A 15,798-nucleotide genomic window follows, 5' to 3' on the forward strand; every position below is an offset into this window, starting at 1 on the left:
CTGATCTAGAACGGGGCATCCGTATTTGGGACATTTGCTAGAATTGGGTATAACATTTCGACGCACAAAAATTAATTTTTAGCAGTAATTTTATGTTATCGATAGAGCATTTAAAGGCGACTGTGTCACAGGCTAGAATTTCCATGGCGGGTCGATAGCTATTTTGATTTATGGGCATTTTAGTCCCTGAATGTCACAGGACTTGAGTTATTACAAACATCTTCATTCATTCATTCATTCATTGCACACACAAAAAATCATCGAATCACAGGATAGAAATTATTCACGAGAACAGGCCCCAAACTGACCAGTGGGGTCTGGGAGAAAATAAAGTCACTTTGTTCACAAAAAAAAAAAAAAAAAGAAAAAAAAAGAAAAAAGAAAAAAAAGAAAGAGAAGAAAAAACTACCCCAAAGTCAACGGAAAGATGGCAAGTCTCCTGTGAGCGAACTGTTTTCATCATCCACCTTCACACAGAGGTAACGGGGTCAACGAGTCGCGATTCATCTAGGAGAACTTTTAATCTGAACTGTGGGGAGTCCTGTGTATGCAAGCGGAACAATTTCAGAAGTTTTCGCTCCATGTACGGTTTTTCATTTCGTAATACATAACGTTACACGCATGCGTACGGTGTACTTACCCTTTTTTTTGTTTTGAAAATAATAAAAACAAATAAACTCACTAAAATATTTTTAAACAACTATAAGCCCAGAGGTTTTTCTCCTGAATTGTTCGAACTGCTGATTATCTCAGAAGTATTTTGGGCTTTACATGAATTGTAGCAGTATCAGTTCCATGAAATATTTATTTTAACTCTAAGTACATAATTGTCAAATAGCGCGAAATTTTTCAACGATCCTTGTAGTGACAGCAGATCTTAAGTCATTGGTAAGAATTAATATTACAACACAAGACTTGGACTTCATAGTGAGGAATCTGCAATCCTTAACCTCTGTTAAACAAACAGCAGTCAGTTTTTGTTTCTTTGATTCGTATCTACTTTGAATTGGTCCAACTGTTCGTTCCGCCTCTCCTATCGACGACTTCTGGACAGAAAAGAACAGTGAAATTTTCAACTGGTGATATTCTCATCTACACAAATCCAAAGGTCTTAGTCTTGATTGCCAGAAGAAGTTTGCTCTTAAGTATAGCTCGAGAAGAATAGAGAGGGATGTAGAGACGAGAAATGCATGTGTTCGCTGTAGGCAGTTGATGATCATGAGCGGGTTTCACTGTAACTGATGGTTTTGGTTGGAAACCTTCCTCGCTGGCAGGTAGGGCAGGGCTCGATGTCCAGAAATAGACCTTAGAAGAAAGTAACATCAGTTTAAAATATGGCAGTTGATTAGTAAACTATCTAAATAAGAAAATATCTGTAATAAGCTCATTTAAATCCTCGCGTCAAAACGAAAATCATACCTCTAGAATGTTTCATGTAATATATCAAACATGAAAGACCGTGTTTGTCCACATTGACAAACACAGAGAATAGCGCTAAAATACGACGCACAGCGGAGTATTTTGACGAACTACGAGGTGTTGGCAAAATGGGTTCAAACACTGTCTTGAGTGTTTGATATATCTTCTCAATCGAAACTAAAACTAAGGAGAACACTTAAAATTCACTGTACTTTCCAAAACCACTAATCAAACTTCAGAGTGGTGTAGAATAGCTTTTTTCAAAAACACTCACCAAGTCCTGCCTATCAGAATTGCTCATTTTTTCCACTATAGACCAAAACCACTTCTTGAACTTGAGCAACTTTTCAGCTCCAGCACCTGAGAATAGCAAAGACCAGAAGTCATGCACAACTTTGAGAAAACCAGTTACTCAACACGGGTAAACTGGGCAGAAAATGGCGAAAGAAGAGAGCGCACAACAAGAAAAAGTAATGCAGTACAACTAAGCGATATAAATAACAAGATACTCTTAAAATCATATATAGGGCTTCACATCCTTTTTCACTACATCCAAACACCATTTCGTACCGGTTTTCTTCTACAACTGGCATAGAGGTGTGGGGAGGGGGGGGGGGGGGGGAGGGAGGGGGAGGTGCTTAAGATAATTCTCTGTAACTTGACAATTTAGCAAACCTAGAGGTGATCTTCAATGACGAAAGTTGGCTTTGGACTCTTTGTCAGTGTTTCGTTGAAAACATGAATTCGTATTTCGTAGACGCAGTCGCACTTAACTAAAGGTCTGTGCGTCCTTGGACAACCTTTACACCTCACAATAATGGCTGCTATGACACTACAAACCTCCTGTTTCATCATTAAAACACGTATAGCTTATCAGCTGCTGTACATTCACTTCACCACAACCATTTAACAGCAAGCGAAAATCCTCCGCAGTCAGGTTATCAAATGAGGACTGAGGTATAACATCCAGTACTCCGCTACGAAGAGCCTTCAAAGAGAAAGTGACCTGCGTCACTACTAGAGTTAAAGATATCACACTTAGTACAATTTTACGGATCTCCGTTACAGTTCTATATCCCACATTAGAATTTTAGGACGCTGATTGTTTCAACTGTGAAAATTTGTGAAAACACCTTTTTCCCACTTCACAACCAACCTTTAACGGGTAGTTTTAGGAGTGAACATTTGACTACCTTTAATGTTGCCATAGCAACAAAACGATCGTTTTGCTTGTCGTTGAAACTTATAAAACTCTTATCTAAAAGTTGTTTTTTTTTATGTCAGTGATGCTCTTCTGATAGAATTTTCGTACACAGAGCGTTTCCACATTGCGCTGCGGCTGCCATATTGGTGTCCTTAAACAATGAAACGGCGGCCATGTTGGTGTCCCAACCCAATCCTGCGAGAGATGAACATGGCTGATTACGAGCAGGTGATAAAGAGAACTTACCTGAAGAGCTCTCTTGTTATTACCAGCCATCCTGTGCTCTGCGTACAGGCGAACATATTCATGCACATTAGACGATGTGACTGCCACATTCTTTCCACCTTTAATCAACTCTACTTGGTTGCCATCACCTTCGTCCGCGGTGACCTGGACACTGAATGTCAGGTCGAGTCCCTTGAATATGTGTTCAGCATTGGGAGAAGCAGCTTCAACAATCAGCTTGCGTAAGCTTTCGTACAGCATAGGGTCAAAGAATGCCAGGTCATGCCAACCAGTCTACAAAATAACAAGTAGAAACACGTGAGCCCCTTCAATTATACAAAAGAAAATACCAGTCATTATCATTTTGCAACCACGGCCGGCTTTCTGAACGCATTACCAGATGTAGTCAATTCGTATTTTTCTTCATATTTGCTAACGATTTTTATTTTTCCAAACTATTTGTCAGGGAATAAATTGCAATATTGTTGTTCCAAGCACCTCAGTAAAAATAATGACAGTTAGTCATTATACCGTTAATGATGTAACGCGCGATAAAAGTATCGATCAATGGCCAAAAAAACTAATTTGCATTAACGGAACTTTCTAGAACCGTCGTTGAGACAATTGTGACATGTGAAATGTACATGTTGTAGTCTACTTTTAGTTATTTGAACTCGAGTGTAACGTTTATATACTACAAGGCACACTAAGATGGAAGATTCGATGCTGACTTACCCTTCTGGAGAGAATGTGCTTTATGACATGTCTGTTGAGGTTGATTGGACACAACTCATTCTGTAGTAGACACAAGCCCATGATCCTTGGATACAAACAGAAAGGAAGTTGGTCAGTTATTTAAATGACTGCTGAACATACATCACTTGCAAAACAATTGGGACGTTTAATTTTCGAACACATTTTATCTCATTTCGGGCAAATTTCGGTCAGAGATTACGGACACTTCTGAAACATAGCTTAAGTGAATTTACGCCAGATACAAAACACGAATCAGACTGGAAAAAAAAAAAAAAAGCATCTGTGAAAATGATAGTTTTACCGCACCCTCAAGGTTTTAAATACATGTTTAAACCGACGAGAAAATAATACAAATTCTATCAAACCATTACGTATCTCAATCAATGTCTCCACTGGTGTTAACTCCATAAAGAAAACTAAGAGCTTTGGAGCTACTAAAGTGCCCCTATGATCAAATTCTCGATATCCAATTTTTAACATTTTGGTACACAATAGGTCTTTCGTAGATATCTTGCCAAATTTCAATCTATTGCGAACATTAGAACTCACCTTTTTTTGGACCTTTATTTCCGAGAATTTACGGCCGCCATTTAAATTAAAATTTTCCCTGTTCCAAGGCTTGGTTGGGAGTGGAGTAAATGACGTCATTTACTCAAAAATACCACACGGGTTGAAATTATAATAACAATACAGCAATTCGCATAACGAATAACAAAACCTTTGGCTCTTTTAGTCATGCAATTTTCTACAATAATTGTTATTACAATTTCAACCCATGCGACATTTTTGAGTAAATGACGTCATTTACTCCAATTCCCAACCAAGCCTTAGAACAAGGAAAATTGATAGCGGTCGTAAATTCTCGGAAATAAAGCTCCAAAAAACGTGAGTTCTAATGTTCGTAAGAGATTGAAATTTGATAAGATATTTAAGAAAGACGTATCGTGTACGAAAATTTAAAAAAAATGGATATGGAGGATTTGTTCATAGAGGCACTGTAAAAGATTTAAATCAACAGTGGCATAGTGTTCTCCCTTGTGCTGCTTGGTTACAAACCTGCCTTATAGCAATTTCTGCTACAAACCTACAGACTAGCAACTGAAGGGCTTGGAGCAAAACAGGATTTCTCAGTGAACAGAGCAAGTATGCGAGACTATTGCACACTTTTACCCTCCCCACCCGCTTAAAAATAACTAAAATATCACGGGCCTTCCTCTCCATAGAGGGAAGATAACATCCATTGCATACAACAATTCACTTACACTACCCAGTATTAGATAATACCATCATGACAAGCAAATGGATCATACAAGTTATATTACAATGACAGCATACCTGCCGACATTCCTGAAGCAGTTAAGTCTTTCCTCTGTACACTTTCCGGGCCGTGGGGAGTAAAAGCCAGTCTTGCCGGGTTGGTGGAACAATGGAGAACTGTCATCTTCAGAATCATCAAGATCCCCACCAGGGCTAAGGGAGTCATCATCTGCATCCTTTATTGGTTTCCTGTGGAGGCAAAACATCTGCTATCAGACTGTCGCCATGACAAAAAGTACCAACAATGAGTTTTAGGGTTGTCTAGACTTGGCAGTTTTGGACATTCACAGATCCCTTGGCAGATGACATTCACTGCCTCTGCTTCTTCTTCTAGACTAACGACTTCTCCTACCCCATCGGGTTTCTGAAAATGCCACTTTCAATGCATTCTTTTTAAGTCTGGATTCTCCTACACTCTGTGGTAACCACACGAGGGGCACAAGTTAAGGGAAGTATACAGGAAACAACAACAATGAAAGAATTTTTACCATTAAAAAAATTATCCACTTACTTGCCAGATACAAGAAGAAGCTCCACAGCTTCCTCAACTCTTTGTCTTAAGGTGTCTTCACTGGCTAAAAGCAGCAGTAACTGGGCTGGAGATAGCTCCAGTAACATGCCTGTGATCTTGCTAGCAAGTGACTGAAAGAGGGACAAAATGGGAAAATATTTACCCACGTTACAATGGTAATCTCAGTAATCACCTCTTGCCACCCAGCACTGGTAAACTGTTAAGGTAATGCTGGGGGTAACTAACAGTGAGCTAAAATGTAGCCTAGTGATAGTAACAATACTCTCGCTCTCTTCGTAGCTTCATGTTACAGAAAAAAAAAACCAAGAGTCAAGTGCACGTAGTGTTTTGAGCTGCTAGGTTTGTGATGACTCACACTACATACTATTCTAGCATTTTGAGGCTATAAACGACAGAACTTACAGGCTGCAAGGCGTGTACACGTGGATAGAGCCTCTCTCCCAAGGACTTCCTGTGGTACGGCAGTGAATCACCATCAGCGTCCTCTCCATCAGCGCTGCTGCTACCACTGAAGTGGAATGCTCGAGCATCAGCTGACAGCTGTCTTCTCACGTCACGTTCACGTTCACGATCACGCTTGCAACGATAACTTGGGACTCGTTTACTGCGATGAACTATGCCTGTTGTGATTGGAATAAAAACATAGTGTAATGTTAATTTTTAAACACAGAAAACCAACACAGTAGAGGTAACTTAAGTATAGAAGTGTTAAGTACATTAACAAACAAGGACGAAACTAATTTGTTATTCCTTTTTTTCAAACAACAACACAATATTGAATCTTCAGTAACAATCTTGCTTCACTTCAGTGAATTAACAAGATTTTTGCCCAAGAATAGCATAAAAAATGAAAAAAATAAAGAAATAAATTGTCAGCGAACATAAGCATTCACTCTACGAATGTAAGTGTTCAAATTAAAAAGGAAAACAAAATCGATTGTATGTAAAATTGATAACCATGATAAAAAAGATTAGACATATCTCTACGACATTTTGAAGAAATGTTTCTTGGTCAAAAGGAAGCTTACTTCTGCTGGGTTCCAGAGCAGGTAGTTTTTCTCCAGATAAGAACGCTTCTCCTACCGCAGTGTAAAAGCTCCTTGCTACCCCACTGCCCTCGCCTGGTTCATCCTTGAATGTGACCTTCACACGATGTATAGTCATGGGGCGAGACCTGGGCCCACGACGGCCAAACTGCGTGTTAAGCTGCCTGATGGTCTGTTGTATCAGTGTGGCTCGGTCACGCTCAACCTGAGTCAGATCACACACATTCAAGTTTTCAAATCTTCTTGCCAAACTCATTAATACCTCACCAAGTTTAAACAAAGAACATCATGACCCTGACGGTGTTTGGATATCTGATCTAAATTAACATAGAATTTTTACGATTTTATTTCTCCGCTTTCTCCTTAGTTTTAGTTTCGCTTGAGAAAATATATCAAACACGAAAGACCGTGTTTGACCACATTTCCAAACACCTCGAGGGTCGCCAAAATACCCTGTGGCGCGCCATATTTTCAACTCTCTTCTCCGTGTTTGGAAATGTGGTCAAACACGATCTTTCGTATTTCACAAATTACATCTTCCACAATACATCCTTGTTGCTTACTGGCTTCCTATTACCCCTTTCGTGTTTTTGTATACCTCACTAACCTGTCACTGTGAATTTTTCTGTTTGTTTAAAGGCTATTTTAGGTTCCCTATGACACAACTATCATGATAACGGACACAACTTCCCAGTCTGATTAGTGTCAGCACTTCAGTCTATGATCAAGCTACAAAGATATTTTAACTGTCCACAGAAATTTAAGGTCGATGTACGAAATCGTTTTTGTGTGGTGCAGGTTTAAAACTTTAACAATGAATGCGTGTGTTCATTACCACTTTTGCCAGCCAAACATTTCGCAAATTCTGGAAGCGGTTATGTTCTTCAATATAACTGGTCACTGGTATCCAAGTTTCGCAAGCTCTTTGAACGTTTAGAGTCAATTTGAATGACTTACCCACACGAGTGATGAAATGTTTTCAGTAACACATCTGGTTCACCCAGACAATTGCTATGGCAAAATTTAGCCCACCTTTGAAACAGAAAGCCCCAGTTCCGTAAAATATGTTTGCCATGACCAGAGGTTCAATCCCACACAGACTGTCGAGAACATGTACTACAGACGTACCTCTTCTCCTTCCCATCCCCCTTAAAATCAATGTTGTTCGAGGCTGTTGTTTCTTTAAAAACAATTCTTAACCTATGGTGCTCATCTGTTACTTGGGGGAGGGGTAGGCAATAGAGTTACAAAATCATCAAAGAGGAAAAAGGGCTGAAGAGCATGATATGTGACGCAATGCTGGTAGGGAAGGCAAATTAGTGAAGAGATAAATACGGTTTTCACACCCACAAAATCAGGAATCATCTTACCTCAAGAGTCAAATCTCTTTGGGTGGAGTTCCTCAATCGCTCCATTTCTCTTCTAAATTTGGACTCTTTCACATCAAACCTTCCCAACTCATTCAACACTGACGACGGTTCAGATCCAACATCTTCAAGAAACACTCGACCAAATAACTCAACACACAAACGCCAACGGCCCAAGAGGGAGTTGGCAGAGGTTCCATTGGAAATGAAAGGCTTGGGAGCGACAGGTGTGGTGGATTCCAAAGCATTATCAGGACGCGCTACAAATGAGGTTGACGGTTCTGCTGAGGGCTTGCTTTCTGTGGAGAGCACAAAAACGTTTGGGAGCAAGCCCGACTTTCATAGTTAGGAAATGATGGTTTCTTTCATTTCTTCAAAGGTTTTAGATTTTAAAAAACTAGCCTAATCCAACTCAAACAATACAACTGTACTTCCCTAATACAAACCTTGCGGACAACACAGGTTGAATTTTCGACTTTTGCATTCCTGCCAAACATGTACAACGAAGTTAAGCTTATAAATACATGCACGCGCTAAGTAAACTAATTTCATAGGAAGTGAACTAACTTTTCAGTTACATCGGAAGAAATTGTTTCTATTTAGTAAAAAGCAGTTATTTTTTTTGTATAGGGTTTGAAGTAATTAACAGGCAAGCACCAGTCCTATTGTCCAGTCAAACATGTTTCATCAAACACGATTGATTTTCTGCTTGGTTTGATACATAGTAGGTAAACTGGAAGAAAAGTAATGATTCTTTGAAATTCAATTTACAAGTTACAAAATGTTCCATATAAAACCGAGTCTATTTCTATCAGGGCTGTACACACATTTTAGAACTCTGCACTGCCATGCTAAACCTCTCTTACCGTTAACTTCCATTGGAATCCCTTCCTGTCCCACACCAGCTTCGTTGAATATTCTCGCAGCAGAGAATACAGTTTCAGAATCTTCTCGTGACAAAGCCATGCTGCTAACCAAGGGTGTACCCTTGTCACTGTCTGTGTGTTCATGTACAGTTCCAAACATCTGCTCCCTACGTGCTGCAGGGTGTAAAAGGTGTGGCTGGCATGCAAGAGGCAAAGCCTCCTCTACTGGTGCCTGGTATGGGTCTGGAGGGGTACAGCCCAACACGGTGGTGGAGTCAGTCCTCACAAAAAAGCTGAAAACACAATGCACGCCAAGTCTTTACAAATAACTGTAACAGAAACATCCCTTGCGCTGTGCCAGGTTTCAAATGTTTTGATGTAGTTTTCGCTATACAACAAGAATTAACTGGCAACTGCAGAGACTGACATGATTTAGCACATCAACAGGAATCTAATCCAACATGTTGGGTAGATTTAAATATCTAGACATTAGACTACCAGCTGATGTTTCACAAGCAAATAGTCAACAAGTCACACGCAAGTGGATATATACTGTAGGTGGGTCAGCAAATAGCAGCTCTAAGTATTTCTCGAATGACAATGTAAGAGTACTTTACCCCGTCAAAAGTAATGCGCCCAGGATTTTCTTATCATTGAATAGTAAAAAGGGAGAGAACAATGATTTGCCTTGAAAACAATTATTTACTTCTTTGCTTTCAATTGCATTTTCAGTCACTAACACTTTTACACGAGAATCAACGAAAACATTTGAAATTTCACGTTCATACAAGAAACACAGAGTTCTTAAAATCCTTCCTCATGAGTAAGCTCAATGTAATTCTTACTTTCAAGTGTTTGGAAGACCTCATGTGACTATCCAAAATGAAAGCTACTGAGCACTACTTTCACTGGTACTGAAAAATATTTTGTTCTTTTGTGTTGTTCTTATCTCACCTTTACCAAAGCGAAAATCTGGAAATAATGTTCACCAACTCATTAATAATTCGTCCAGTTTAAACACGTGTCGGATATCTGATCTTAATTAGCATACATTTTTAAGATTATATTTCTTCGTTTTGTGCTTAGTTCTAGTTTCGATTAAGATGATATATCAAACACTCAACACTTTGTTTGACCACATTTCCAAACACCTCAAAGTCGGTCAGATATACTCTGCTACACGTCATATTTTCAACTCTCTTCTCGGTGTTTGGAAATGTGGTCAAACACCTTCTTTCGCGTTTGATATATTACTAGTCACATTTGAGCCATGGCAAAGTGACTGCAACAAGTAAAGGACTGCAAACCTGTGTAAATTTCCAGGCAAATTGGGTGTAGGCATGGGTTCGTCCTCAACATGATCTGTATCATCTTCGTATTCCTCTGCATCTCTCTTGAAACTTGCACTGTCCTCGTCATCAACATCATCGCCACCTTCGTCGTCATTGGTGGCATCTGCAGCAACAGTCTTCTCTGCACTAGACCGGTTAGCTTGTGAGCTGGCGTTAGGGTTGTTACGTATGTAGTATACCAGAGCATCCAAGACATAAGCCACGTGACGTAACGAAGAAACGTCCAACTTCGGCAAGGAGTCCCCGTGTTCATTTGAATGGCCTCTCAGAAGTGAAAGAACATAAACTAGGAAGTCCTGCCGACCAGTATCCAAGTTACTACTAGCAGCTCCGTGCCGCCTATTTTCACAGGAAAAAGAACATTACATTATTATTGTTGTATCCTTTCACGTGGACACCTCTGGGTCAGGTTACAATTTATCGGAGATGTTTGTTTTTTTACGAAAGTGGTTATGAAGCAGCCTATCCACTTATCAAAAAGTACCACCCCCTCTCACATAGGGAAACTTAAATGGGCTTTAAAATTACCATCAACCATCATTGATACTAGTGGTTCTTGGCAAGAGCATATCTTAAGAGAAGATTGAAACTATGTAACAAAATTGTCAAATATGCCGCAACGGAAAGCAAAATGAAATATGCGCATATTCATCAAAACACATTTGTCCTATTTGATGGCCATTAAAATTCTCCTCGCAAGTGTCAGTACTAAGGCAAGTGACCAGCTGGAAATACCATATGTTGTACGTCAAAAGTTTGTTCCTTGAAGCGCAAGAAGGAAAACTCAAAGAGAATGAATAAAGAGGTCTTAACAACGCCATTAATGGTCATTTAGATGATAAGGCGGAGTGGAGCGGTTGTGGAGATTCCGTGATAATAATAACCATGGACATAAAAAGGGCTCAGGCTAGCTTTGTCTGGATAAATAAAGGTTAAGTCTGCATATACAAGCCAAATGACCCATCAGACCGGCACCAATCACCTCTTTCTGAGGTATGAAGCGACTAGGAGTATTTCTACTCCCCCCTAGATGGGATAGTCCTTTGCAGAGGTGCCCCCTAGCATTAAATTCGCTGGTACCCAGTTTTACGCCTGGGTGGAGAGAGGCACTGTGAGAGTTAAATGTCTTCAACACGACACAACACAATGTCCCGTGCCAGGACTCAAATCCGGAGATGGGTGCACTAAACCCTGAGGCCACTGTGCCTCCTACTAGTCTAGAACTACTGCAACAAAAACAAATTGAACAGACCTGAAATTAAGAGCTTTTTTCATAACAGCTGAGGAAAAAATTACTCACCGTCTTAATACAGATCTTTTCCGTTTGTTTTCCAAAGCTCTTAGAAGCGAGGGATCTTCACGAGTGCGTCTATCTTTGTTGGCTTTAGGATGGAATTCATGGAGGGGATGGGAGGGGTGGGAGGGGTCAGTAGCGGCAGATAGCGATAGTCCAAATCGAAGCTGAGCTTCCGTGCAATCCAAGACAACAGCTAACCAGTTCCAGGCTGCTTGCAACTGCTGGACAACCAGGGCGCTGATTTCAGTCAAGGCTACTGGACTGGGAGTGAGGCTTTCAGCTGGCAATGCTGATGGGTCCTGTGCAATGTTGAGGAGGTCAGTTACCTATAGAGGAAAATGCAGTATAAATTAGGGGTGAAGGGGCATGCACCGAAGAGAAAGTTAATCAAGCGCCGAAGGTGCAAGCCACTTAAAGGAATGGGGGCATGCCTCCTCCTCACCAGGAAATTTTTATTCTTAAAGGCTCGGAAATGCCATTACCCTGGTTTTTCAGGGACGAGTTTCATAAATCAGAACAGGGAAAAACGTTGTATTTAGTAACTTGTTCTATGTCAATTTTTTGGGATATCTTATAGTAGGTTTAACAAGAGCCACTAGAGAATGAATCCAGCCAATTTAACTTATAAACAGTCCCTCTATGAGGACCAGTAAACTGTTCACAGTGACTTTCAAGTAAATCCATCTTCTTAATCTCAGGAGTCACCAGGATTGTCATTCTCTCAACAGTAATCGTCATCAAGAATTTAAGTTCATCACCAATACAGAGGAATACAGTAGTTACAGAGGACCTAAGTCTGGGGTGTGCATTCAACCAACCAAAACCTGTGAGTAAAATGCAATAAGGTGCATCAGTTGTAAGTTGAAATTGTAGGAAAGTTAAAAGGCTAGAATTGTTATGAACTAGAAGATGATATGCGTAACAATCCTTTCTTGGTAAATAAATACGCCAATAGCAAGCCATCTGAAATGGCTTATTTCAAAGTACCTCAAGCTAAGCTAACTCACCTCCCTTACAACAATACCAAAAGCTCGTGCCAGCGCACTAGCCGAGTTACTCATACTGTGAGAACCACTAGTCCCAGGCACCTCACTGGTGGCAGCAGTACTGGCGGCAGCAGCATTACCACCACTTCGTCTGAGTGACGTGGAATCAACATAGATAAACCCTGTGCCGCCACTTGTGGTTTGAGGAGTAGCTGCACTACTACCAGTAGCACGTGACTGGGTGTTGTGGGCACGTATAGCCCACTGCATGGCATGAGGAGTGGTACTAGGGTCAACTCCTATGAGAAGAAAAGATCAGTAATGGTGATGTACTTAGTAAACTATTAAACCGTTTCCCTCGGAGTCAGACAAGTTCTTTTGCACAATGTATTTGTAATGCTCGTATTTCATCATCAATATTGTTCTGTGGATGACACCATTTCAATAAAGGCTATTGAAAAGATTCTTTCATGTTTTACTGATTGGTATACTGTAAATGATGTTTCAGTGTGCCACATTACGCTACACTGTAACCGTACATGTATTCAGTAGTAGAGTCAACTATCCGCTAACGGACACTGTCATAAGCAGACAGCTCTACTTACAGACACTTCTTCAATTCCCTGTTTTATCTCCCAGACAGACTCTGTATTTACACATACTGAGCAATTCTTTGAAAGTAAGTCCTGCTTGTGAAAGGTGAATTGATCAACACGACACGCTCATGTCATGTTGATCAATTCACCTTTCATATTTCATTACCGTGCTTATCACTAAGTCCTGCTTATTGTTCTCTACAAGTCGTAGGAGTAGTAACATACCTGCGGTTGGAGGTCTGTTTTCTATACTCTCTGGCAGGTCATATGTTTCCACCACCACCTCCTCCTCCTCTTCTTCTTCCTCTTCCTCTTCCCCAGTGGACGACTCTTCCTCAGAATACAGCTCCACGTGTTCACCATGCATGCTAGCACTACCATCTGACCCAATCAGTGAGCCAGTCACGCGATTGCGACGAACACTTTCCACAACATGTACCTCACCGACCTGAAACAAACACAAGTGTTTAGAATTAGTCACAGTTCAAACATTTTTTTACCTGCCAGAAGCCTCCTCAAGTCCAGGTTCAGGTAGCTGAAAAATATCTCGAGCCAATCCAATCCGCTACAATAACAATAACAATAACAATAACAATAACAATAACAATAACAATAACAATAACAATAATAATAATAAACCAGCTTCAATATCATCAATAGCTGTGCGAATCTTTAACAGTAATAATCATAATCATAATCATAATCATATCGGTTCTTGTGATACCAATTAGTTCAGTTTCTTCACAGTAACCTTAGCTAGTGTGCTAGATTGTGTAGGCAAAAATTCAACTGTGGTTGTGGTTGCAAAACATTTTCCCGCAGCACAGTGGTTCCCAGAAATGTTACAACTGATTGGACCAACTGATTATCAAGGCTGAGGGAAGTATTGATAACAAGATCAGCATCAAAGAGGGAGAAGCTAGGGTCGTGTTCTATTGGGATCAACCATTTCTGGTTGCTTGGGTTGGTTGTTTTTTCGTGTTCTACTGGGGAAAACCGTTTTCACTTGGTTTGATTGATCAACTCTTTTGACCGGCCTCAAACCAGGCTGAAACGGCTCATGGCAGCAAGTTGCCGCATTTCAACTGAAAATGGTTGGAAGTGTTCCCCAGACAGGTTGCAGTTGAAGCAATGGATCCCAATACAACACGACCTAAAAGTTTCGATGTCGTACCTGACTCTCTTCACTGTCACTGTCACTCTCAGCCAGCAAGTCCAAATCCATGTCTGATTCATTGCCAGCTGCTCCACTCTCAATTTCTTCATCTCCAGCTTCTTCATGGCTTTCCGACTCCATCTCTGCCCCTTCAACAACCTGCCATAAAAGCACAGTTCGGAAGTTTGTGATCCGTGTCAGTCTTTTCCATCCTTAACCACCCTTGTTCCTTTATGGTTTATTATTATCTTTTCGGTGTTTTTCTATCTAACTAAACTGCTGTTTTCAGGCTTCCTTTGATTTAAAGGTTATTTTGTACGTGGCCAAAACAACTCAAAATACTGTGACTGAGTAGGTTTGGAAGATAAAAAACATGGCCATATACATGTATATGAGAATACGTGATGTGAAAATCTTAAATGTTATGAAAAAGCTGATACATGTACACCACAGCATATAAGCTGTATCAATTTTGTTTGAAATCCACGCAAATTTTCAGTTGTTGCAATACCACCAGCAGCGGTAGTTTGATAGATATGTGATGCAACTTAACATCACTAAGTGATATGAACGTGCAAAGCTGAAGTTCTACTGTTTCGTTGATTTGAGAAAAGCCATGAAAGGATATCGAGCAACTTGATCTGCAAGACTACTGGCATACTTTAATTTGGTGTTTGTTTCTTGGAACATTAGATAGGTAAGGTAGGTAAGGTAAAACTTTATTTATGCAGGGTGGCCCATTCAGCACAGTGGCTGGTATCGAGAGGGGCCCTGCTAAATACAATTTCTAAAAATATAAAACGTCTAATAGTATAAAATAGTTATAAAAATAGAGTTAAAAAAATACTAACGTCTAGTAGTTGAAATAGTTATATAAAAAGAGTTTAAAAAATTGAAAAGAGTTACAAGCATGAACTGGTAGGGAAAAAAATAGATATCATAAATTAGGTGCTATAAATAAAATGGGCTTTGACAAGATTTTTAAAAGAGGAGAGTGATACAGCTTGTTGGATTTTACAAGGTAGTGAATTAAAAAGGGCTGTGCCAGAAAATCTAAAAGTACGTTTGCCAAGGCTAAGTTTGGGTTTGGGTAGATGGAGGTCAGCCTTCCTTCGAGTGTTGTAACCATGTACATTGTAGTTCCTAATGAAATAGTTACTTAAATACTGAGGAACTAAGTTATGCAAACATTTAAAAACTAAAACACATTTGTGGATTTTACGGTTCGTTTCTAAGTCAGTCCACCCTAAAACATTAAAAGTATCTCTAGAAGAGTCACGCTTGAGAATGATACGGGCAGCACGGTTTTGCAACCGCTGCAGACTTTTGCTGGAGCCAACAGACAGTTCACCCCAAGCAGTGTCAGTATAACTTAAGATTGGCTCAATAAGGGTATTGTAGACACACTTTGCTGCTTTAAGAGTGAGGCAAGATCGTATGCGTGCTAGAAGTCCTAGACGCTTATTAACTTTTTTACAAGTAGTGTCTATATGCTCTTTCCAGTGAAGCTGTTCATCGAGCATAGTCCCAAGGTAAGTGAACTTCGTCACTCTCTCTATGTCCTTGTTTTGAATCTGCAGGACAAAGTCTGAGGTGGTTTGCAGCATTTGTCTTGTTCCAAAGAGTAACCCTTTGGTTTTGCTCTGGTTTAGTATTAGCTTACTGTTCACCAACCACTG

General features: G+C 40.1%; 1 protein-coding gene across 2 annotated transcripts in view; it reads right to left on the reverse strand.

The window, feature by feature from the left end:
- Window positions 1-787: 787 nt before the first annotated feature.
- Window positions 788-15,798, reverse strand: part of LOC110055468 (E3 ubiquitin-protein ligase UBR5-like) — a 66,895-nt gene continuing 51,884 nt past the window's right edge. For both annotated transcript variants that reach the window (XM_089271484.1, XM_089271483.1), the window contains 16 exons: window positions 14,138-14,278; window positions 13,189-13,411; window positions 12,389-12,666; window positions 11,385-11,707; window positions 10,040-10,423; window positions 8,733-9,025; window positions 7,870-8,165; window positions 6,482-6,704; window positions 5,856-6,073; window positions 5,433-5,563; window positions 4,940-5,110; window positions 3,584-3,668; window positions 2,870-3,142; window positions 2,260-2,407; window positions 1,694-1,779; window positions 788-1,305 (listed from right to left, as the gene is read on the reverse strand). In XM_089271484.1, the coding sequence (XP_089127610.1) occupies window positions 1,093-1,305; window positions 1,694-1,779; window positions 2,260-2,407; window positions 2,870-3,142; window positions 3,584-3,668; window positions 4,940-5,110; window positions 5,433-5,563; window positions 5,856-6,073; window positions 6,482-6,704; window positions 7,870-8,165; window positions 8,733-9,025; window positions 10,040-10,423; window positions 11,385-11,707; window positions 12,389-12,666; window positions 13,189-13,411; window positions 14,138-14,278 (3,486 nt within the window). In that variant the 3' untranslated portion in view covers window positions 788-1,092. The remainder of the gene's footprint in view (window positions 1,306-1,693; window positions 1,780-2,259; window positions 2,408-2,869; window positions 3,143-3,583; window positions 3,669-4,939; window positions 5,111-5,432; window positions 5,564-5,855; window positions 6,074-6,481; window positions 6,705-7,869; window positions 8,166-8,732; window positions 9,026-10,039; window positions 10,424-11,384; window positions 11,708-12,388; window positions 12,667-13,188; window positions 13,412-14,137; window positions 14,279-15,798) is intronic.

Source organism: Orbicella faveolata, unplaced genomic scaffold, assembly GCF_042242905.1.
Source record: "Orbicella faveolata isolate gen_17 unplaced genomic scaffold, um_ofav_v1 contig_34, whole genome shotgun sequence".
In the NCBI taxonomy this organism is placed as follows: domain Eukaryota; kingdom Metazoa; phylum Cnidaria; class Anthozoa; order Scleractinia; family Merulinidae; genus Orbicella; species Orbicella faveolata.